The sequence below is a fragment of the Pleurodeles waltl genome, chromosome 6, assembly GCF_031143425.1.
Source record: "Pleurodeles waltl isolate 20211129_DDA chromosome 6, aPleWal1.hap1.20221129, whole genome shotgun sequence".
NCBI classification, from domain to species: domain Eukaryota; kingdom Metazoa; phylum Chordata; class Amphibia; order Caudata; family Salamandridae; genus Pleurodeles; species Pleurodeles waltl.
In genome coordinates, this window is record NC_090445.1 from 1148940429 (window position 1) to 1148963930 (window position 23502).

Sequence of the window (23502 nt, forward strand, 5' to 3'; positions counted from 1 at the left end):
TTTGGTGCAATTTGACGAATTTTCACAAAACATTCTTTCTTTTTTTTTTTGTTGTTTTTTTTTGTTCGTTAAATTCATCTGTCTCAGCTCCTTCCTTAAGTTTCAGGGTGATCCATCAAGTGGTGCCTGAGAAAAAAAGTGGTTCCCATAACTTAATTTTTCATGCAATTTCCATAGGGATTTCTGAACAGTGCTACAGCCAAAACAACTGAACAGAATTACACTAAATTTGGCAGAAAGCTAGATCCTTGTTTAAAAAAGCGTACTTCTAGTGATTTGGTGTAAATCTATTCATAAGCTTTTAAAGAAATTAAGGTTTAAATGATTTGTATTACTAGATATTTGGGTTGGCAAGACACCTGCGAGAGGCCTGCATGCATGCAACTTCAAATAATAGAGCAATCTTATCGGCCACAGGCTGTCTTTCCTGTCAGCTGTCTCGCTCCTGTGGGTGCAACAAGCTCTTGCAAGTCGAGTGGGAGCTTGCGCTCCGATTGGCTGACCATAAATGAGGAGAAATGTTGCAGCTGCCATTTCAACATGGGACTCTGTCCTAAAGATTTAAAAATGCAAGGTATAAGGCAGCAGGATAGGGGTACCCTGACAGCCTGGAACTTTTGGGTGTGGGGTGTTTACCACCTTCTTCAAAGTATTAATAATCACAAACCTCCATACACAGTGTTTTGAACTCAGTAGCCACATTACATTAACTGTAACTCACCAGTCTACCATCCACTGAGTTCTCACAAATGATGTGCTTTGCGGAGAGTTTCTTAGTGGCATAGAGTAGAGAGCTGGTGACTCACATTGACAAAAGCACATTGCTGTACAGTGGATTATTGAGTATATTGTGATAGTTGGGAAGGGTGTAGACTGTCGTTGAGTGTAGTACAGTGTCATTGAATAGATTGGCATAGGGTGGAGTGGCATTGAGTTGAATGGTGTGGAGTGGACTATAGTGTAGTGTGGTAGAGTGAAGTAGCTTACAGTGTAATACAGTAGGGTGGAGTGGCATAGAGCAGAGTGAGGTACAGTGTAGTGGTGTAGAGTGAAATAGCATGGAGTGGCATAGTGTGGAGCGGCATATAGAGGAGTAACATACAGTGGAGTGACATAGAGTGGAATAGCATGGAGTTGCAAAGACTGGAGAGTCATGGAGTCGTCTAGAGTGGAATAGCATGGAGTGGAGTAACCAAGACAGGAGTACAGTGGAGTGGCGTTGAGTTGAGTGGGGTAAGGTTGAGTGGCGTACAGTGGAATAGCATACAGTGTGGTGAACTAGAGTGGAATAGCATAGAATAGAGTGCCATAGAGTGGAATGGTGTAGAGTGGAATAGCGCACCATGGTGTGGCCTTCATTGGAAAAGCGTTCAGCGGAGTGCCATAAAGTGGAATATCATACTGTGAGGTGGCGTAGACTATATGGTTTAGAGTGGAATATCATAGCGTGTCATGGTGTAGAATGGGGTGGTATAGAGTGGAGTGGTGTACAGTGGAATAGTGTTGCAGATTTGAGTGGCATACAGTGGAGTAGGGTACAGTGGATTAGCATATAGTTGAGTGGAATAGTGTACAGAAGAGTGAAATAGCATAGAGTTTAGTGCATAGAGTGGGGTAGCGTTTAGTGCTGTGTGGTGGATTAGTGTGGAGTGGCGGAGTGTGGTGTGGCGTCTAGAGAAATAGTGTAGAGTGGAGTTGCATAGAGTGGAATAATGAAGAGCATTGTGGTGAAGAGTTGTGTGTTGTATGGTGGAATAGCATGGAGTATGGGGCATACAGTGGCATGTCATAGACAGGAGTGCCGTGAATGGAGTGAAAAAGACTGGAGTGGACGGAGTGACATAGACTGGAGTGGAATGGCCTAGAGTGCAAAAGGGTAGATTGGAGTTGTGTACAGTGGAGTGACGTAGATGGGTGTGGTGCAGAGTAAAATAGCTTACACTTGAATGGTGTGGAGTGGTGCAGAATGGAGCGTGGTAACGTGGAGGAACTTATAGTAGAATAATGTAGAGTGGAATAGCATGGGATGGCGTAGAGTGCAGTGGTGTATAGTGGAATAGTGCATAGTGGATTGGCGTAGTGTGGAATTGTGTTCAGTGGAATAGCATACAGTGTAGTGGTGTAGCGTGGAATGGTGTAGAGTGCAATAGCATAGAGTGTAATGGTGTAGAGTGGAGTAGCATAGAGTGTAATAGTGTAGAATGGAGTGGGCACAGTGGAGTGGGGTAGAGTGCAGTGGGTAGAGTGGAATAGCGTGAAGTGAGCCAGAGTGTAGTGGCGCACAGTGTAATAGTATAGATGGAATAGTGTAGTGTTTAGTGGAATGGGTTGGCATAGAGTGGAGAGGAGTGGTGTAGAGTGGAATAGCATATATTGGATTGGGTAGGTGGTAGTGACGTTGACATTAGTGCCATAGGGTGGAATGCCTTAGAGTGGCGTTGTGTACAGTGGAATAGGGTATTAGAGAGAAGGGGCATTCAGTGGAGTAGACTGGAGTGTTGTAGACTGAAGTGGCATAGAGTGGAATACTGTACTGTAGGAAAGTCTCCTAAGTTAAGCCTTGACACTCGTTGCCAAGCTACCAAGGGTTGAGCTGGGGTTAATTTACTGAGACCTAACTGGACCTTAGTGGAGGTTGGTGGCCTATAAGTGTAGGTACATACCTGCCCTTACCAATAACCCATTTTCCAACATTTTTGGTGAGCAGTGGTGGGATCCTGTACTTGTGTTCAGTATCACGTTACAGTTTTAAGTAAAACAAATTAAAAATCCTTTAAATTGTCCTAGTACAAAAATTGTTTTTCATTTTTAATTTGGATTGTAGTCCAGCTTAGGGGGTTGTGTACTGAAAGAGGGTTGCCTGCAACCACTGACCTCAGGAAGCATGTCCTGATCAAATCCCTGACAGCATGGGCTGAGGCCCAAGAGGTAGTCTCAGAAGAAGTTCCAGAGGAGGGAGAAGTAGGGGAGGATGCTAGCTCCAACCACTCAGGGGAGGGAGGGCATCTGAGCCTAAGTAAGGATGAGGAAGACCGGTCCTCATTACATACAGTCACTAGGGGCAGACCCAAAGCTAGTTGGGGGAATGGGGCCCCTTCAGGAGGAGAGAACCTGTCCCTCAGGGAAAGAGCTGGAGGCCCAGCTAGCATTCATAGCTTTGGAGGCAGAGAAGCTGGCCCTAGAAAAGAAAAAGTGGGCAAGGGAAGAGAAAAGAGATGGTGGCAGCGACAAAGAAGCTGAGGTGTCCCTGGGTGGGGGTTTTTGCCCCAGATTACCCAAAGGGGTGGTTCCTGCATAAGTAGAGGGGGATGATATAGATAAATGGCTGGGGGCCTTTAAGAGGGCCCTCCAGATGAGGAGAGTCAAGCCTCAGTACTGGGGTTCACTTCTTTGGGAGTTGGTTCCCAACTCTGGGAGGGATAGACTCCTAACCTTGAGGGGGGAGGAGGCAGACTCATACCCCAGTATGAAGAGATGCTTGACTAAAAAGTTTGGTTTGACCCCAGAGCAGTATAGGCTCAAGTTTAGGGACACCCAAAAGACAAGCACCCAGTCCTGGGTGGACTTTGTAGACATTTCAGTAAAAGCACTGGAGGGCTGGATACAGGGCAACAAGGTAGGTACCTTTGAGGGGCTGTACAATTTGATTATGAGGGAGCACCTTCTAACCAATTGTGTCCAAGAGAAGCTCCGCCAGTATCTAGTTGACTCTAAGTTGAACAACCCCAGAGAGCTGGGGGAGGCAGCAGATGACTGGTTAAGAACTAGGGTTAACCAGAAACCCCCAGGGGGTGATCAGAAAAAGGGAGGACATGGTTCTTCTCAGGGGAAGAACCAAGGGAAAGATGATAAAAAGCCCAAGGAGTCCTCACAAGAGTCCCCAAAACCTCAGGGTGGGGGAGCCCTGAGCCATTCCACTTCTAAGGGGAAAGGGTATCAGGGAAAGAATTATGATCCTGCTAAAGCAGGAAAGTTTCAGGAGCTTGCTAAGGCCGGCAAGTGTTTTGAGTGTCATCAACCTGGACACAAAAGAGGAGATGCTATCTGCTCCAAGAAGCCCCCCACTGGTGGGCAATCCCAGGGGATTGCTAGTGTAGGGTTGGGGGGTGGAAGTTGGCCAGGGCTGGGATCAGGGTACACAGAGGTCACCTTAGTATCCGTGGGTGGGGTGAACATTGCAACTATGGCCACCTTACCTCCCAGCATGGAGAGGTATAGGCAGAGGCCTAAAGTCAATGGGACTGAGGTGGAAGCTCTGAGAGATACAGGAGCCAGTGTGACAATAGTCACAGAGAAGCTGGTTTCTCCAGAACAGGTCTTACCTGGTGTCTTTCACCAAGTGACTTATGCAGATAGCAGAACCAAACTCCATCCCATGGCCATGGTGAGTCTGGAATGGGGAGGTGTGACTGGCCCTAAGAAGGTAGCTGTAGCTCCTGCCCTACAAGTAGAGTGTCTGCTGGGAAATTATCTTGAAGCATCTGAATGGTCAGAGGTGGAGAGAAGGGTCCATGCACAGATGCTGGACCTCCCTGAATGGGTGTGTGCTGTGACCGGTCACAGGCAACACAACAGGGAAGTGCTGGACAAGCCTCCAAGAAGAAAAGAAAGGGCACTGGGTCTGGCTTGCCAGCCCCTACAAGTACAGAGGGTCAGGAGGAATCAACCCTGAGAGGGAGGATCTGACCTCTGAGGGAGGGACACTTCCCCTGCAAGCTCTGCCTGACTTGGCAGAACTGCAAGGGGCAGGTGGGCCCACAAGAGAAGAGTTGTGCCAGGGACAAAGAGAGTGTCCCACTCTTGAGGGTGTTGGAAAATGGGTTATTGGTAGGGCAGGTAGGTACCTACACCTAGCAACAAGCCACTAACCTCCACATAGGTACAGTTAGGTCTCAGTAAATTAATCCCAGCTCAACCCTTGGTAGCTTGGCAACGAGCGACAAGGCTTAACTTAGGAGACAGAGTGTAAAGCATTCAAATATCACAAAACAGCAATTAAATAAAACACAGGAAACAGTTTAAAAATCCAAAACCAATTTATAAAAATAGTTTATATTTTTATCTTTAAAATGACACAAAAACGATTAAAATCGGTTCAGGGGAACCGGAGATATGAATTGTTAAAGAATTATTACTTTTCTAGCGCTTAGAAACAAAAAGCGCCAATCGGGTCATCTGGTTGCACCTCGACCGGGGCAAAGTCAAACTTTCAGGCCGACCGCGATGGAGCCCTGCTCGGCTACAGGTCGCGGGAGGCCTCGGTTAAAAAGTTACCTTCTGACTTAGTCTTTATTTTGAAGTTTTTCTTCACCGGGACGAACCTGCCAGTTGAATCCGACCTCCTGGAGCCCTTGTCCGGATACGCGAAGTCGGTTTCCTCGGTGGTGATTTTTACCTTCAGACTTAGTCGTTTTTTCGAGATGAAAATCCTTCGACCGGGGTAAACCTGGATCTTGATCTGACGTCCATGGAGCCCTTCTCGGATACGATGGCTGGGAGGTCCCGGTCAACTTTTTACGTTCGGACTTAGTCTCTTTTTTGGATGTTTTTCTTTACCGGGACGAACCACGAAGTCAGGCTGGGTCGCGGCTGAGGCAAGCCGGCTAGAATTTCCGCGGCGGGTCGGTCCCTCTCTGGAGCTTTTTTCCAAAAATTCTCAAATCTTTTCCAAACTTCTGGGGCTTCACCCAGATGTTCTTTTAAGGTTCTTTTGGGGTCCACAGCTCACCCCAAGGGTCCAGAAGTTCTGTGATGGTCCTTGGGGGGTGCGGATTTCAACTCCCAGAATGCACCTGGCGCAAACTCCTTTTTGGCCACTGGACAGTGGTCAGCTGGTCGCTTTCTTCAGGAGTTGGTGCAGGGGACTCTGGTTTAGCAATTTTTCACCTGTAGCAAACAGGGAGTCCCTCCTTGAACCAGTTGAAGCCAGGCAAAGTCCTTCTTGTGGTGAAGCCCAAGTGTGCAGCTGGTGCAGTCCTTCTGAGTGCAGGGTCCAGGTGCAGGCCAGGGGTCCAGCAGGGCAGTCCTTCTTCTTCTTTAGTTCCTTTCTTGTTGAATTCTGGAGGGGATCTGAGGTGTGGGGGCAGGTCTGCCAGTTTTATCCTTGCTCCTGGGTGAAAAGCAGGGGGGTCCTGGTCCTCCAATCAGGTACAGGGTCGTCCCCCTGTGATGACCACTTCCTGGGAAGTGTGGCAAAAATCCATCCCAGAAGGCAACAGTCTCTAAAAATCCAACATGGATGAATCTGATTTTTGGAGGTTACATCTGGCTGAGCCCACCCACTGGTGTGGCTAAAAATCATAAACACACCCCTCTCCTGCCCTCTCCTAATCTAATCAAGGGGGCACCTAGCTGTCTGGGGTTGCAGGATGTGGGGGTGTTGCTGGGTGCTGCAAATGTCCTTCTCTGCCTTTGAAGACCAGTTTGGCAGCCCTCCCCCTTCCTGCCTCACCATCTGCTGAGGGGAGATTCTCTCCCCCAAGCACATTCCTTTGTGTGAAGCCTGGCCACTTCACACCTCATCAAGGCAGCCTGGCAGAAGCTGCTGCAGGCTGGCCAATCAGAGCACAGCAGCAAAAACAATGCAGAGCTGAAATTGGCAACTTTTTAGGTAAAGTCTAAACTTTTTACCTGAACTAGTTATATTAAATCCAACAACTGGAAGTTGTAGGATTTATTACAATTAATTTGATACCAAATTCTTGGTATGCAACATTTAAGGAGACTTTAAAATTTTAAATAAAGTCTGCCCATTCTAGCCTATGAAGGCCATTTACTTCAATGAGGGAAAAACGAATTTGGCTGTTTTTACCTCACCAGGGCTTATAAATCTATTTTTATAAAGGCCCTGCTTATAGTTACATGGCACCCAGCCCTAGGGGCACATAGGGCACACCTTAGGGGTGACTTATATGTAAAAATAAGGTAGTTTAAGACTTTGGAAGTACCTTTAATTCCAAAGTTGAATTTGCATATAACTTTAATTTAAAAGCAGCCAGCAAGGCAGGCTTGCTTTTAAAATGACACTGGGCACCTCAGCAATGCACCTAGGTGTGCACCACCTATGCTGTGGTCCCTAAACCTACATGCCCTACCATATACTAGGGACTTATAGGTAGGTTAACTTAGCCACTTATAATTAGCCTAATTTGCATATCCATTTTACACAGAGCATAGGCCCTGGGACTGGTTAGCAGTACCCAGGGCACCATCAGAGTCAGGAAAACACCAGCAAAAAGTGGAAAATGGGGGCAAAAAGTTATGGGGCCTCTGCAATCAGCCCTGTTTTCTCACAGAGGGCCTGAGGCAGACTGCTGCCAGGCAAGAACAAGGGGATACCAGTGGGACCCACAAGTTTTACTGGGAGGATGGAGTTCTCTACACTGAGGCAAGGGCCCTCAAACCAGGGGCCACCAGGAGAGTAGTGGTCCCCCAGACGTATAGAGACTTCCTCCTTACCTTAAGCCATGATATCCCCTTAGCTGGACATTTCGGACAGACCAAGACCTGGAACAGGCTGGTCAACCATTTTTATTGGCCCCAAATGTCAGAAACAGTCAAGGGGTTTTGCAGCTCCTGTGTCACCTGCCAAGCCAATGGCAAGACAGGGGGCAAGCCAAAGGCTCCCTTGATACCACTGCCAGTAGTTGGGACTCCCTTTGAGCGGGTGGGGATTGACATTGTTGGTCCCTTAGACCCACCAACTGCCTCAGGTAACAGGTACATTTTGGTGGTTGTGGACCATGCCACCAGGTACCCTGAGGCAATACCCCTCCGGACAGTCACGGCTCCCACAGTGGCTAGGGCCCTACTTGGTGTGTTTACCAGAGTGGGGTTCCCAAAGGAGGTGGTCTCAGATAGGGGCACAAACCTTATGTCAGCCTATCTGAAAGCCATGTGGGATGAGCGTGGTGTTACTTATAAGTTCACCACCCCCTATCATCCACAGACCAAAGGTCTGGTGGAAAGATTTAATAAGACCCTGAAGGGCATGATCATGGGTTTGTCTGACAAACTCAGGAGGAGATGGGATGTTCTCCTCCCATGCCTGCTGTTTGCCTACAGAGAGGTGCCACAGAAGGGGGTTGGATTCAGCCCCTTTGAGTTACTGTTTGGGCACCCTGTAAGAGGCCCATTGTGCTTGGTGAGAGAGTCTTGGGAAAAGCCTCTCAGAGAGTCCAAGGAGAATGTGCTAGATTATGTGCTGGGCCTGCGGTCACGCATGGCTGAGTACATGAAGAAGGCAAGCAGAAACCTGGAGGCCAGTCAGGAGCTCATGAAGCTCTGGCATGATCAGAAGGCTACCATGCATGAGTATCACCCAGGACAGCTGGTGTGAGTTTTGGAGCCCATGGCTCCTAGTGCACTTCAGGTTAAATGGACTGGGCCCTATCCACTTCTGGAGAAAAAGGGTGAGGTCACCTACTTGGTGGACCTTGGCACCCCCAGGAATCCTCATAGGATCCTGCATGTTAACAGGCTGAAACCCCACCAGAACAGGGCAGACATGACCATGCTGATGGTCACTGATGAAGGGAAGGAGGAGGAGAATGAACCTCTGCCAGACCTCCTGTCCTCAAATGCACAAGATGGGTCAGTGGAGGGAGTGGTACTCTCTCCCAAGTTGACAGACCAGCAACAAAAAGACTGCAAACAAGTTTTGGAACAGTTTGCTAGTCTGTTCTCCCTGACCCCTGGACTCACCAATTGGTGTATCCATGACGTTGACACTGGTGACAGCTTGTCTGTCAAGATCAAGCTGTACAGGCTGTCTGACCAGGTCAAGGCCAACATCAAAGCTGAAGTGGCTAAGATGTTGGAGCTCAAGGTAATTGAGCCCTCTTACAGTCCTTGGTCCAGTCCAATGGTACTGGTGCCCAAACCTAATCCCCAAGGTGGGAAGAAAGAATTGAGATTTTGTGTGGACTACAGAGGTCTAAACGCAGTCACTAGGACTGATGCTCACCCCATACCTAGAACTGATGAGCTCATTGATAGGTTGGGGGCTGCCAAATTCCTGAGCACGTTTGATCTGACCTCAGGATACTGGCAGATTGCGTTAAGTCCAGGAGCTAAGGAGAGGTCAGCATTTGCCACACCAGAGGGCCACTTTCAGTTCAAGGTGATGCCCTTTGGCCTGAAAAATGCTCCTGCCACCTTCCAGCGGTTGGTGAATAGAGTCCTGTCTGGGTTGGAATCTTTCAGTGCAGCTTATCTGGATGATATAGCTGTATTTAGTTCCACCTGGGAGGACCACCTGGTCCACCTGAAGGAAGTGCTTCAGGCCCTGCTTCAAGCAGGCCTGACTATCAAGGCAAGCAAGTGTCAGATAGGGCAAAGTTCAGTTGTGTACCTGGGCCACCTTGTTGGTGGAGGCCATGTACAACCTCTCCAGCCCAAGATCCAGACTATCCTGGATTGGGAGGCTCCTAAAGCCCAGACTCAGGTCAGGGCATTTCTTGGCCTGACTGGGTACTACCAGAGGTTTGTTCAGAATTATGGGACCATAGTGGACCCTCTGACTGAGCTTACCTCCAAGAAACAGCCCAAGAAGGTCATTTGGACCCCAGAGTGTCAGAAAGCTTTTGACACCCTAAAATAGGCTATGTGTTCAGCACCAGTGTTACTGGCCCCTGACTATAGCAAGGAGTTTATAGTGCAAACAGATGCTTCAGAGGAAGGGATTGTGGCAGTGTTAGCACAAGTTAATGAAGAGGGCCAAGATCAACCAGTTGCCTTCATCAGCAGGCGACTACTCCCCAGAGAGAAAAGATGGAGTGCCATTGAGAGGGAGGCCTTTGCTGTGGTCTGGTCCCTGAAGAAGTTGAGGCCTTACTTGTTTGGCACTCACTTCCGTGTACAAACTGACCACAGACCTCTCAGATGGTTGATGCAGATGAGGGGGGAGAACCCAAAACTGTTAAGGTGGTCCATTTCCCTACAGGGGATGGACTTCACAGTGGAGCACAGACCTGGGACTGCCCATGCCAATGCAGATGGCCTTTCCAGGTTTTTCCACTTAGCTGATGAGGACTACCAGGGAGTAGGTTAGTACCCATCACCTTTCATCTGGGGGGGGGTGGGGGGGGGCAGTGTAGGAAAGTCCTCCTTTTTGCCCTGGTCACCCCCACACTTTTTGGACAGGTACTGGTGGTTACTGACTCTTGGCTGTGCCCTGGGTACTGCTTACCAGTCCCAGGGCCAGTGCTCTGTGTAAAATGGATATGCAAATTAGGCTAATTATAATTGGCTAAGTTAACCTTCCTATAAGTCCCTAGTATATGGTAGGGCATGTAGGTTTAGGGACCACAGCATAGGTAGTGCACCCATGGGTGCACTGCTGAGGTGCCCAGTGTCATTTTAAAGGCATGCCTGCCTTGCTGGCTGCTTTTAAATTAAAGTTATATGCAAATTCGACTTTGGAATTAAAAGTAGTTCCAAAGTCTCAAACTGCCTTATTTTTACATATAAGTCACCCCTAAGATGTGCCCTATGTGCCCCTAGGGCTGGGTGCCATGTAACTATAAGCAGGGACTTTATAAAAATAGTTTTATAAGCCCTGGTGAGGTAAAAACAGCCACATTTGTTTTTCCCTCATTGTAGTAAATGGCCTTCATAGGCTAGAATGGGGAGACTTTATTTTAATTTTTAAAGTCTCCTTAAATGATGCATACCAAGAATGTGGTATCAAATTAATTGTTGTAATAAATCCCACAACTTCCAGTTGTGGGATTTAATATAACTTGTTCAGGTAAAGAGTTTTAAACTTTACCTGAAAAGTTGCCCATTTCAGCCCTGCATTGTTTTTGCTGCTGTGCTCTGATTGGCCAGCTCTAGTAGCTTGGCCAAGCTGCCTTGATGAGGTGTGAAGTGGCCTGGCTTCACACAAAGGAATGTGCCTGTGTGAGGGAATCTCCCCTCAGCAGATGGTGAGGCAGGAAGGGGGAGGGCTGCCAAACTGGTCTTCAAAGGCAGAGAAGGACATTTGGAGCAACCAGCAACACCCCCACATCCTGCAACTCCAGACAACTAGGTGCCCCCTTAATTATATTAGGAGAGGGCAGGAGAGGGGTGTGTTTATGATTTTTAGCCACACCAGTGGGTGGGCTCAGCCAGATGTAACCTCCAAAAATCATATTCAGCCATAATGGATTTTTAGAGAATGTTGCCTCCTGGGATTGATTTTTGCCACCCTTCCCAGGAAGTGGTCATCACAGGAGAAAGGACCCTGCACCGATTGGAGAACCAGGACCCCCCTGCTTTTCACCCAGGAGCAAGGATAAAACTGGCAGACCTGCACCCACACCGCAGATCCCCATCAGATTCCAACAAGGAAGAACCAAAGGAGAAGAAGGACTGCCCTGCTGGACCCCTGGCCTGCACCTGGAACCTGCACTCAGAAGGACTGCACCAGCTGCACACTTGGGCTTCACCACAAGAAGGACTTTGCCTGGCTTCAACTGGTTCAAGGAGGGACTCCCTGTTTGCTACAGGTGAAAAATTGCTACCCAGAGTCCCCTGCACCAACTCCTGAAGAAAGCGACCAGCTGACCACTGTCCAGTGGCCAAAAAGGAGTTTGCGCCAGGTGCATTCTGGGAGTTGTAGTCCGCACCCCCCAAGGACCATCTCAGAACTTCTGGACCCTTGGGGTGAGCTGTGGACCCCAAAAGAACTTTAAAAGGACATCTGGGAGAAGCCCCAGAAGTTTGGACAACTTTTGTAAAAAAGCTCCATAGAGGGACCGACCCGCCACGGCAACTCTAGCCGGCTTGCCTCAACCGTGACCCGGCCTGATTTGCTGGTTCGTCCCGGTAAAGAAAATCTCCGAAAAAGAGACTAAGTCTGAAGGTAAAAAGTTGACCGGGACCTCCCAGCCAGCGTATCCGAGAAGGGCTCCATGGACGTCGGATCAAGATCCGGGTTTACCCCGGTCGAAGGATTTTCACCTCGAAAAAAACGACTAAGTCCGAAGGTAAAAATCTCCACCGAGGATTCCAGCATCGCGTATCCGGAGAAGGGCTCCAGGAGGTCGGATTGGACTGGCAGGTTCGTCCCGCTGAAGAAAATCGTCGAAAAAAAAAAAGGAAGTGTGAAGGTAAACTTTTAGCCCAGGCCTCCCGTGGCCTGTAGCCGAGCAGGGCTCCATCGCGGTCGGCCTTAAACTTTGACTTTGCCCCGGTCGAGGTGCAACCAGATGACCCGATTGGCGCTTTTGCTTTCTAGGCGCTAAAAAAAAATAATTCTTTAAAAATTCATATCTCCGGTTCCCCTTATCCGATTTTATTTGTTTTGGTGTCATTTTAAAGATAAAAATATAATCTTTTCTTATAAATTGGTTTTGGATTTTTAAACTGTTTCCTGTGTTTTATTTAAATACTGTTTTGTGATATTTGAATGCTTTACACTCTGTCTCCTAAATTAAGCCTTTACGCTCGTTGCCAAGCTACCAAGGGTTGAGCTGGGGTTAATTTACTGAGACCTAACTGGACCTTAGTGGAGGTTGGTGGCCTATAGCTAAGCGTAGGTACCTACCTGCCCCTACCAATAACCCATTTTCCAACATGTACAATGGCATGGGGGAGTGCAGTACTTTATACAGACAAGGAGTGAATGTGGTGAACAGATGTAGATGTAATGTGGCAAAAATATAGATTATGGGGTGTGTGTATAGTAATGTTTGGTAGTAGGTGTAAATAGTTAAAGTAGTGTTAAAGCCATAAGTCCGAAAATACTTTTTATTGTGGCACAGTGTACCACGGTAACTTTGCAGTATACCATGGTTCATGCCAATGACAAGGCAGTATATGACTGGCTTATGGATGTCTTTACAAAATGTAAAAGTCAGCCCTGTAATTTTCATCACTTTTTGGCTGTATTCTGGATTATGGCCTTAGATCTAGGCAAGAAGTAGGTTTTATTGTTCCCTTCCTATTACCAATTTATTAAAGGAGTATAGGTAGTGAAAGTATTAATATTTTCTATACGTTTTTTAAAACGGTTACTTAGAACTGCACTAGTACCTACAAATTACTGCAGTAGTTAGAGGGGCAAAATATACTTATGCATACAAAATTAAAACTACATTGTAGTACACTATATTAGTAAAATATAGTTTAGTACAGCGTTTTTATAATTTTTTTAACAAATGTAATTTGAAAAAAACTTTTAATAGTACAGTAATTTGTAAGTATTATTGTGTTACTCCGTAAACATTTTGTAGTAAATTAAATATGTAAAAACTGAAAGTACACTGCAGTGCCCTATATTTGTGAAATATAGTGTAGTACAATGCATTTTTATTTTTTTAAATATACCTGTATTTTAAAATGATTTAGGTACTGCAGTACTTTCTAAGAAATGCAACTGTACTCCTACATTTTTTTCAAATATATGGAAAACTTTAAATAATTTCCCCTACCTATTACCAGGAAGTGGTAATAGGTCGGGAAAAATATCATACTCAATACTTAATTGTATCAACTGCATTTGCATCGACCACAGTACCACTGTACTGAAATTTCGTGAAACTACCTTGGCCACAGATATCACTAAGTAACAATACCTTATATCTTTAAAAATACCTTCTCTACTTAACTGTAGTACCAAAAGGGTTCATTTGCATAGCATAATCTATACTCTTGCCAAATTTCATGGAAAATCCTATTGGCCGTTTGGCAGTTACAGGCGTGTACAAAGTCTGTGGAAAATGTATTAGTGACAAAACACGCTTTGAGACCCCCTTTTTGTCTTTGAACCCACGTGACCAATCATCGCAAAACTGTGCCTCGTCTGTCAATGTAGACAGAGTTATAGGTCTGCAATGTTTCTTAGAGATTCGTCAAAAGGGCACAAAGTTATTAAGTTACAAATCCGAGGAATACCTTCTATGGAAATCCTAACTATAACTCCAGCACTCTGTACAGCACTTCACTCTGTGCCACTCCACTCTGCACTACTCCATTGTATGCTGTTACTCCCTACACCTCTTCATTTTTTGACACTTCAGTCTACACCCCTCCACAGCACTCCCTTCTACGCTATTCCACTATATGCAACTCCACTCTATGCCACTACCCTCTGCGCTATTCACTCTAACTTCACTCCACTCAAAGCAATCCACTCTACGCCACTTCACTGTATGCTATTTCAATGTACACAACTCCACTATTCAACTCCTCTGTACGCTATTACACTCTACACCAGTCCATTCTAGGGCACTCCACTCCACTATACGCCACTCCACTCAGTGTTATTCCACTGTATGCTACTCCACACTTAACCACTCCACTGTTCGCACTGGACTTGACACTATTCCACTCTACACTTCTCCACTCTACGCCACTCCAGTCTTCGCCGCTCCAGTCTACATTACTCCACTGTGACCAGTGCTCTTAGTGCCACTCCACGCTGTTCCACTCTGACACTCCAGTCTACAACACTCCACTCAGTATTCCACTGTATGCCCCTCCACTCTACACTGTTCCACTCTACACCACTCTATTCTATTCCAGACCAGTGTGCATCACTTAAGCCTATGCTCCTCCATACTGCGCTGCTCCACTCTGTGCAACTCCACTCTGTTTGGTGCATTTCCACTCGATGACCCTCCACTATGCGCTGTTCCATTGTATGCCACTCCATGCAAATTCAGTGTATGCCACTACACTGTACCTCATTCCACTCTGCCACTTTACTGTATGCTATGCAACTCTGCACTACTCCACACTACTCCACTGTACTTCACGGTATGCCACTCCACTGTACCTCACTCCATTCTATGCCGCTTCACTGAACGTCAGTCTGCTCTACACCGCTCCACTGCACCACACTCCACTCCACTCCTCTCTACACCACACCACTGTATGCTATTGCACTCTATGCAACTACATTCTATGCCACTACACTCTATCCCACTCCATTCTACAATACTCCACTTTACGCTGTTCTGCTCTGCCATTCTACTCTACAACACTCCATACTATTCTACTGTACTCCACTCCACTTCACTCTTATCAATCAGTCAATCAAACTCCATTTGTGTAGCTCACGGCTGCTTTACAGGAGGTGGCCCAGCCCTCAAGCAGGGAACTGACAATATATCCAGTGCAGATAAATAAGAAAGGGGGGGACTAGCTTTTCTCAGAGAAAGGTTTTCAGTTATTTCCTATAAATTGAGATAGAGGCAGCTCTACACAGGTTTACTGGGAGAGCATTCCGCAGCTTGGATATCAAGACTGTGAAAGAACTTCCTTCTTGTCTTAGCAAATTCTGGGACATGCAGCAATAAAAGATTGTTTGATCTGAGTGATCTACATTGTTGATATGGGTGCATTATTTTTTCAACGCCATTCAGCTCCACTCCACCCCACCCCACTCCTTCCTATGCCACTCCACTCTATTCCACTACACTGTACCTCACTCCACTCTACGCCACTCCACATCTCTCCTGTTCGCTATTCCACTCTGTGCCACCCCGCTGTACTCCATTCCACTCTACACTACTCCACTCTGTCACTGCACTGGGCTCCTGCCAGTGATATTGTACTCCACTTAACGACAGCCTGCGTCCCTCCACTCCTTCAGACTATACTCACTCTATAGCACTCCACTGTACAACAATGTACTCATTTTAATGGATGTCTACAGCACTCTATTTTACTCTGTGTCACTGTACTCCACTATACTCTACAAATCTCCCGCTATGCCCCTCCGCCACTCTTTAGTATACTCTACAATATGAGACACTACTGAAATTCACTACTGCACTCTACTCCACGCCAATGTTCGCTACTCTATGCCATTAGTTTCTAAGACAGTGTATGCCACTCCACTCTACCATACTGTACCGCACTCCACAATATGTTTACCCACTCTGTGGCACTCACACTAAAACACACGTGTCCACTCCACTGTATGACATCACTCCACTCTATAACTCTTTACTCCACTGTATGCTAAGCCAGTCCATTCCACTCCACACCACGTTACTATACAACACACTACTCCACTGTGCTCGGTACTCCATTTCTAATGTTTGTATAGTTTTAATTTGGCTTGTAAAGAAAAAATAAAGTTGTCATAGCTATATATATATATATATATATATATATATATTATTTCAGATGAAATGTTAGGCTTTGAGCATGTAGTCAGACTGTATGCCCATCTTTTTGCAAAAGAGCTAAAATGATGTGGAGATAATTGGGGGATAGAGAATAACGGATAACATGGTAAAATTAACTACCTATATGCAGCACTCTGTAAGAGGGTGGAACAAAGAATTGAGATTCAATTGATAAGCATAGGTAGGCATAGAGAAACCTAGTGTAAGGGTGATCATATAATATGAATATCAAATATATTTATGGGTATTTTACCACAACATATATAAATAAAAATATAAAAATTGAAATAAACATAAGATGAGGCTATATAATGCTCAATATCAAGAAAACTAAGATGTTAATGGTTGAAAAAAAAAGAATAACAGAGAGCTGAAATATAATCCTACCTCCAATAAACACCTTAGAAAGACAATTTGGTAACCACATGATGATAAGGTCAGCGTTTTAGTGTATCTTGTGTTTTAATAGGTTGAGGGTGGTATTTTCACGTGTTAAATACACTCTGGTATTGTGTAACTCTGTGGCCAGTCGAAGGCTTCAGGCCAAAATGTGTCACCATATTTTCTGTTTGTACCTTGCACTTTATGATGAAAAAGAAGAAAATAAATGAAAGTTTTGACTTCTGACTTGGTGGTGCCGCTGTTATTTCTCGCGACCTCGACCTGGTGAAGTGGTTGGAAGGGTTTGCAAGATTACATGACTAATTATATATATATATATATATATATATATATATATATATATATATATATATATATATATATATATATATATATATATATATATATATATATATATATATAAAATCTTCTTTGGCGTGCTTGATGAATCTTCCCTAAATTTTCCAAAAGAAATAGACAGTCACGTCAGCTGCTGTTTGGAAAGTTTCAGAGTGATCCGTCTAGCGGGAGATGAGAAAAAGGGGAGCCCTATAAAGCTTTTTCCCCTGGCATTTTTTCATAGGGATTTTGAACAGCGATAGTGCCCAACCCACTGGACAGAATTGCACCAAATTTGGCAGAAAAGTAGCTTGTGGTCCAGAAAGCAACCTTTTCGTTATTTGTGTAAACCTGTTCTACAGTTTTTGAGAAATGAAAGAAAATCCAAATTTGTATATATTGGGACGTGGAGGCTCCGCAAACTCTCGCAATCTCTTGCCGAGATCTGATTGGCTGCCAACTCTTCAACAGGGAAGACGGCAGCCATGTTGGGACTCCGCTTCAGAGACCTCTCCCCCCCACAGGACAGAAAAGCATTTAAAAAAAACCTTTTTGTCTGAAGTTGTGGTGAATCAGCCAAAAATTTTAAAATAGAAAACAAGCATGGGTTCCCGCACTTGATAATGCTGAGGCCCCCGGGTGGGCCAAGTCCCTAGAGCATTGCCATTTTAATGCAGGGAGTGCTGCCCGAGCTCCCAGCAGCCCTAGGGATCGCCACATTCCTGGGGCACCAAAGTAAATCTAATGCCGGAGATGCAGGCAGGGAAATAGAGGAAACATTGCTCTCTCAGAGCGGGAGCTGGCTCCCACAGGGGGTCGGGAGCCAGCTGGGACTGCAGAGGCCTTCAGGCATCCCTGAGGTCCCCAACATTTTCACTGGGTATCCTGTGGTCACCCAGGTCACATGGCTGGGTGCCGGGGCATTGAGCCCCAGGGGCTGAGATAGGCCCTGGGGAAGGGGTCCAGACAGCCCCCCCTCAAAAAATTCAAATAATTAGGCCAGGCCCCAGAGGATGGTGTCCCCTGGACCAAGATCATCCTGGGCAGAGGACCACGCTGCCCCATCCTCAGAAAAATAGAAAATAAATGTTTAGGCCGGCTTAGTTCTTAGTTTATATAAATAATGTTTTTTCATTCTCTCTGATGCCAGTTTAGACCCTGAATAAATGGGTGTCCTGTGACCTTTATTAACATTTTTTCAACTTTGTTGTACACAGCCAAACCACTCAGTGAGGGTGGTAATTGTGGGGATGGGAAATGCATTCTGTGTTGAATAAAGTATGTCCTTTACTTATCTGTTCATGGCCATTCTTCACCTTCATCCTTTAATGGCTTAAATGTTTCATTGAAAAATTGAGAAGTACATCTTACATAAACCACCAGCAAAATCACAAGTCTGATAGCACTAACCAAACCACCATATAGTCCACAAGTATCCCAAGAAACATTTAGTACTAATTTGCATTCCCTCTGAAACCCTCACTGTGACGTAAAGTCCCTAAAGGTCCAGCACCATTACAGTCATGCCCCCAACGCCATTCAGACAAAAGTCCTCCTGTATTTTGGCAAGTCACTGATGTATCTTTTGTAAACAATAACAACATTAATGTCATCCACCTTTATCATTAGTAGAACTGACAGACTGTCAGGTCATTCCGATGATGACCCAGATATAACGTCGGGTGAGACACCCAATCTGGAGCAGATGTTCCCTTATCAATAGGTCAGGACCTCCAAGAAACATCCCAAGATAATTCATCAAGCAGGTTTACTTTGAATTTATGTCCCCATGTCTCCGATCTTCTTAAATATGTCTAGATCCCTTTCTCTGGTGCCTGTAATATATACCACATTCCTGAAATTATGTCAGAGGTTTTCATCCCTGATAATTTTCAATATTTAAGAACCACCACGCAACTCCTTAGGTAGAGAGGTCCTTTCCTCATATTATCCTGCAAGATACTGTCCAAAGATGATCTTATTTATTGCTGGCACTCAGAGAAGATGATGCGTCTTGCCTGACAATGATAAGAGCAGAATGCCTGATGAATGCTACTACTACAGCACGTTTGCCTTTCTCTGGAAATGCTTCCTCCACATCATTTCCGATAAGAACAGTCTGAGCTGTCAACAAGGTATGCATTGCTCCGCTTCTCCCTGAGAAACTGTAGACTGCAAGTTACCTTCTGCATGGTAACCCAAGGCAGCGCATTGAAGTAGGTTTGGGGGCATTAGATTTTTAAATGACATTTTTACTATGTTAGCGATGTTTGTTTTATTTTTGGTACTTACAACGCACCTGCTTGCTTTTTTATGATACCCCTTATTCCCGTAACTGAAACTCGGTACCTGCAATAAAACAAGCTACAAATTAAATCAGCTATATCTGATCAAGGCATGTAGCTGCAGATTCTTTAGCTTATGTTTGTTCCCAATAAGGTGTTATCGAAGGTAAGTAACTTGTTCTTCGCTGCAGCAGTTTGATTTATGGAAAATGCCCAAGTTATACTCTACCGGCAATCAATGTACAGGCCGTACAGTTCTCTTTACTACAATTTCCAACTCATTTCTGGCTGTCAAATGTGTTCTTGTGCAACAGCAAATACATTCTCTAAATGAGAAAGTAAGATTTGGGATTTTTTGTTTTTGAGTTGCATGCTTAATGGAAAATGCAGCAAGTGAATGCAGCCATCCTCTGATCTTCTGGTGCTAGATTTGACACAACAATCACTGAAGCAAAATCTGACACTGTAGGTAACCAGAAAGAGAATATTATATTCTAGGTTCTAACAACACAAGACGAGCTGGACTAGGGAGCTCAAGTGCACCCTGGTCAAAGTCACCACAGGCAACCAACCCACCATGTATTCCTCATATCCTAACCGCATAAACTTCTGATCCTGGCTAAGCAGGTCTATCAACTTCATATATCTGGATGAAGAGAGTACACGTCTTACTGAGGAGTCTAATAATGCACCTATATGCTCTCTCTGTTGACATGGAATCAGATTGGATTTCCACTGATTCAGAATGGATCAAAAATCCTGAAAGGAGCATAGCGGAGCTCTGTGGTTTTGGGCTGCTGGGGTATAGACTAGCCAGATATCCAGATGGGAGTGCAGCAAACTAAACATTGCATGGAGTAAGACAACCCATAGAGCCAGAATCTTGGGGAAGACCCTTAGAGTTGACCTTAACACAGAGGGTTGGAGTTGGAATTCATGCTGCCCATGGTTATTGCGAATTGTAGGAAGCACTGATAACGAGCAGCCGCTAAAACCTGAAAATAAGCACCCAGCCAAAGCCACCTCAGATGGACATTGTAGCAGCCTTTCCATTATATTAAGAAGGAGACCACAACCATTCTCCTCCTCTATAGCTGCTAGAAGAGACTGAAGACCTCAAAGCAGCTACTAACTATTTGATTGTGAGTGTTAATAGCAGATGTGAATAAAAAGTTTAAGGTAGAAAAGAGGCATTCTGGAGAGGCTGGAGAAGACAGTATCAAAGACAATGATTATCCATGCACTCGCAGCTGGAGCAGTAGGCCAGGACAACACATCATTGGCGTGTTCTCAAAGGGAGTTAGAAGAATTCCGCTGTCTGTTCATGAAAGTCTTAGGCCTTGATCAGTGGCCTCCTGTTCTTGGCTTTGGATAATGCAAAACAGGGGAATGGTGCCAAGTTTTAGAGAATCTTTTCCTGTTCTCCATAGTATCACAAAAGACATCAGGGAAAGTGGAAGAAACACAACAGTCAAATATCTCTTTGTTTGTGTGCTCACTGAATATATGCACCACATTCCCACAGCAACACTGCCTTTGGAAAAACTGGAATTGAGAGTCATCTCTCTTAGAATATGTCAACATGATAAAGTACCAGACTAGGTCACAGATCCAGATGAAACTGTACATTGTGAAGTGACAAATCTTCAAAAAGGGGGAGAGAGTTAGTGCAGTGTAAGAACTCCAGCATGGCACTGTAATGACACAAAACTCTTGTAATTGCCTGAGCAACCTCAATGTGGTGGCAGTTATCCATCAAATCCATGCTCTTTCCTGCTCATCACCTATCAGACTTGATCCTTTGAAATGGAACAAGAAAATATGCAGGCGGTGATGAGATTAATGAAATCCTGTTAAAGGGTGTACCTTGTAGGGGAAGAGTTCAAATATAATTTAAGCTTGCTAAAGATGCCTATCATGGGGAGGTTTTAACCTCACATACAACGATTGTAGCAGGGAAGCATTGACGTTACAAGACAAGCAGCAATCAAGCATATGCATGCCCCAAACAAATGAGCTGATGAAATAGAAGTTTGATCCAAATGTTTAGTAATTTAATACTATTTTACTGTTCAATGTAGTGTGTTGGGAGCAGACACAATTGAATAGAGTGTACAAAAATGCTGCCCCGAACAGAAAACAAGCACGTTGCCATTGATTTTATTTTGTACGCAGAAAATGTTAACTTAGATGGTCAACAAGGATGGTTTGTGTTCCAGTTTGTTGGGCATCCTCACATCTTGGAACATTCACAAAGAGTGATTCACTTGATATAATAACTTTAAAAGTATTGAAGTGTCTATTTTCTCTCTGCTTTAGCTTCCAGAAGTATATGTTCCTCCTGTTCCAATCACTGCGCCTGTAATGAGTGTCCATTTCGAAAGACAAGGTCTCCATATGCAGAGTTCCTCGCAGGATCCAACCCAGGCGCCTCCTGGGGCTCCAGTAGAAGCAAAAATGCAGGTGATTAGTAACAAAATGAAATCATTTATATTTGAATGATCCTTGGCAGGGTGAAGAATTTGAGTAAATTCACTTTACCATGCAAATAAAAATCTTGTGACGCAAACCATGCCATACCATAATGTCATGAAGTACAGTATAATTGAGTTCAACAATTAATCTACGGTTACATATCGAGGTAACACAGTGATTCCTTGACCGTACCGCAATGCGTCTTTCACACTGGTCATTTGATATGTTAGTTAATTATAAGAAAGGATACATGACTAATGTGGCAGTTATGCACAATGTAGTCTTTGCATGTCATGCTAGAGTAGGAAGTGCATATTAATAGCCTTTTCACTGCCTTGCATATCTGTGCAGAGTTTGTTTGCACAAATTGGCCTTCAGATGGTTATAGTAGCCAGGGTATCCATAAGGGGTGAGCAGCCAGGGCTACTGGCAATAGAGCCCTCTCTTTGCAGCACCACAAGTTGCCAAATTTATTTATATGTTACAACATCAAGGCTAACCTGTTTTGCAATGTATTCATAATTAGGCAGTGTGAGACACTGGGTTGTTGGTTGATGGGGGTGTGAGTCCTTTTCAAGCAACAGTCACAATCTGTGTCAGGATGAACCACAAACATTCACTAAATTAACCTTTGCTTAACCCTCCAGAAGTTTGGCACAAAACTAGTCAGGTTTAACTTAGAGGTGTGTGTAAAATATTTATGCAGTACTTAAACAGTAGTAAATTGAAAACACAACAAATGGGAAATGCTACACAAATTTAGAAAAATACAGTAAATTTAAATAAATTATTTTACACCAGAATGACAAAAATACAATTTTAACGTTTTAAATGGAAATAGTGCCAAAAAGCACAAAGTGCTAACTGAGGATATCTAGTTGCTCCGGATGGGGGCAAAGTCACAAGTTTAGGCAGACTGTGATGAAGCATGGGCCGGATACAGGGAACATGTTAGGCCTGCTGGCCTTAAATCCTGGTTGCGGAGCTTTGTGATATCCTGCGTTGAGGATGCATTAAATAGTTTGCTGTTCCTGTGAACTGTGGGTGCGGTCCTGTATCGTCGTTGGCGATGCCTTCAACAGAGGCTTGCAGTGTGAGGTTCTGTGTCTGGGATGGGTCATACAGCGGCGTTTCCAATGCCGAACTGGCAGGTGATGCATCATGCTCTATAGGTTCTGCTCAAAAGACCACGCCTGGGCTGGTAGAGCACCTTCAGGCCCACTTCCAAGTGTCCAGAGCTGGGGTGGCACCACTTGGGAGGCAGGGCTAGCAGCAGACAGAGTCCAGCAGCTGGGTTTAAGGTGAGTGGAGTCTTTTCTGTCCTGAGGCTCTGATGAGGAGGCCAGCCAAATAGTCCTTTCAGTCACTCTGCTGACCCAGGGTCCAGTCCTTCCCAATCAGGCAGCAGAGTAGCAGTCCTTTTAGTATCAGAGCACCACAGGAGTCCTTCTTAGTTTTCCACAGATAAAGAAGTGTACTGAAGAGCTGGTCTGAGGGTTCAATATTTATACTTGGTGGCAGCTTTAAAGTAGGAGAAGGTTCTCGAGGTGTCCACCCAAGGGGTGTTTGGAATTTCCTGCCTACGTGTCCTGGCCCCAACTTGTGTGGGGGACACAAAAGACTAGTGTCAAACCCTTTGTGAGTAGGCTGTGGGAGAAGCTTTGTGATGTGCTAGTGTTGTAGGTACAATCGCTGCACCTGTCAAGTCAGAAATGGCCCATCTTGCGATCCACTATTCCCTTGTTGCCTCATTGTCTGAGAGCAGTACACAACGACCAACTGCCAGCTACAACTAGCCATTTGAGCCAGGATACAGGCTGCAGGCACTAAATGGTTAAGACAAGAAAAGGCTAACTTTCTAAAAGTGGCATTTTCAGGAGTGTGGCTTAAAATTTAAC

General features: G+C 45.1%; 1 protein-coding gene across 2 annotated transcripts in view; it reads left to right on the forward strand.

Annotated features, from left to right (window-relative positions):
- SEC31B (SEC31 homolog B, COPII coat complex component) overlaps positions 1-23502 on the forward strand; it is a 1228966-nt gene that overhangs the window by 1088526 nt on the left and 116938 nt on the right. For both annotated transcript variants that reach the window (XM_069240364.1, XM_069240362.1), the window contains exon 23: positions 21449-21592. In XM_069240364.1, the coding sequence (XP_069096465.1) occupies positions 21449-21592 (144 nt within the window). The remainder of the gene's footprint in view (positions 1-21448; positions 21593-23502) is intronic.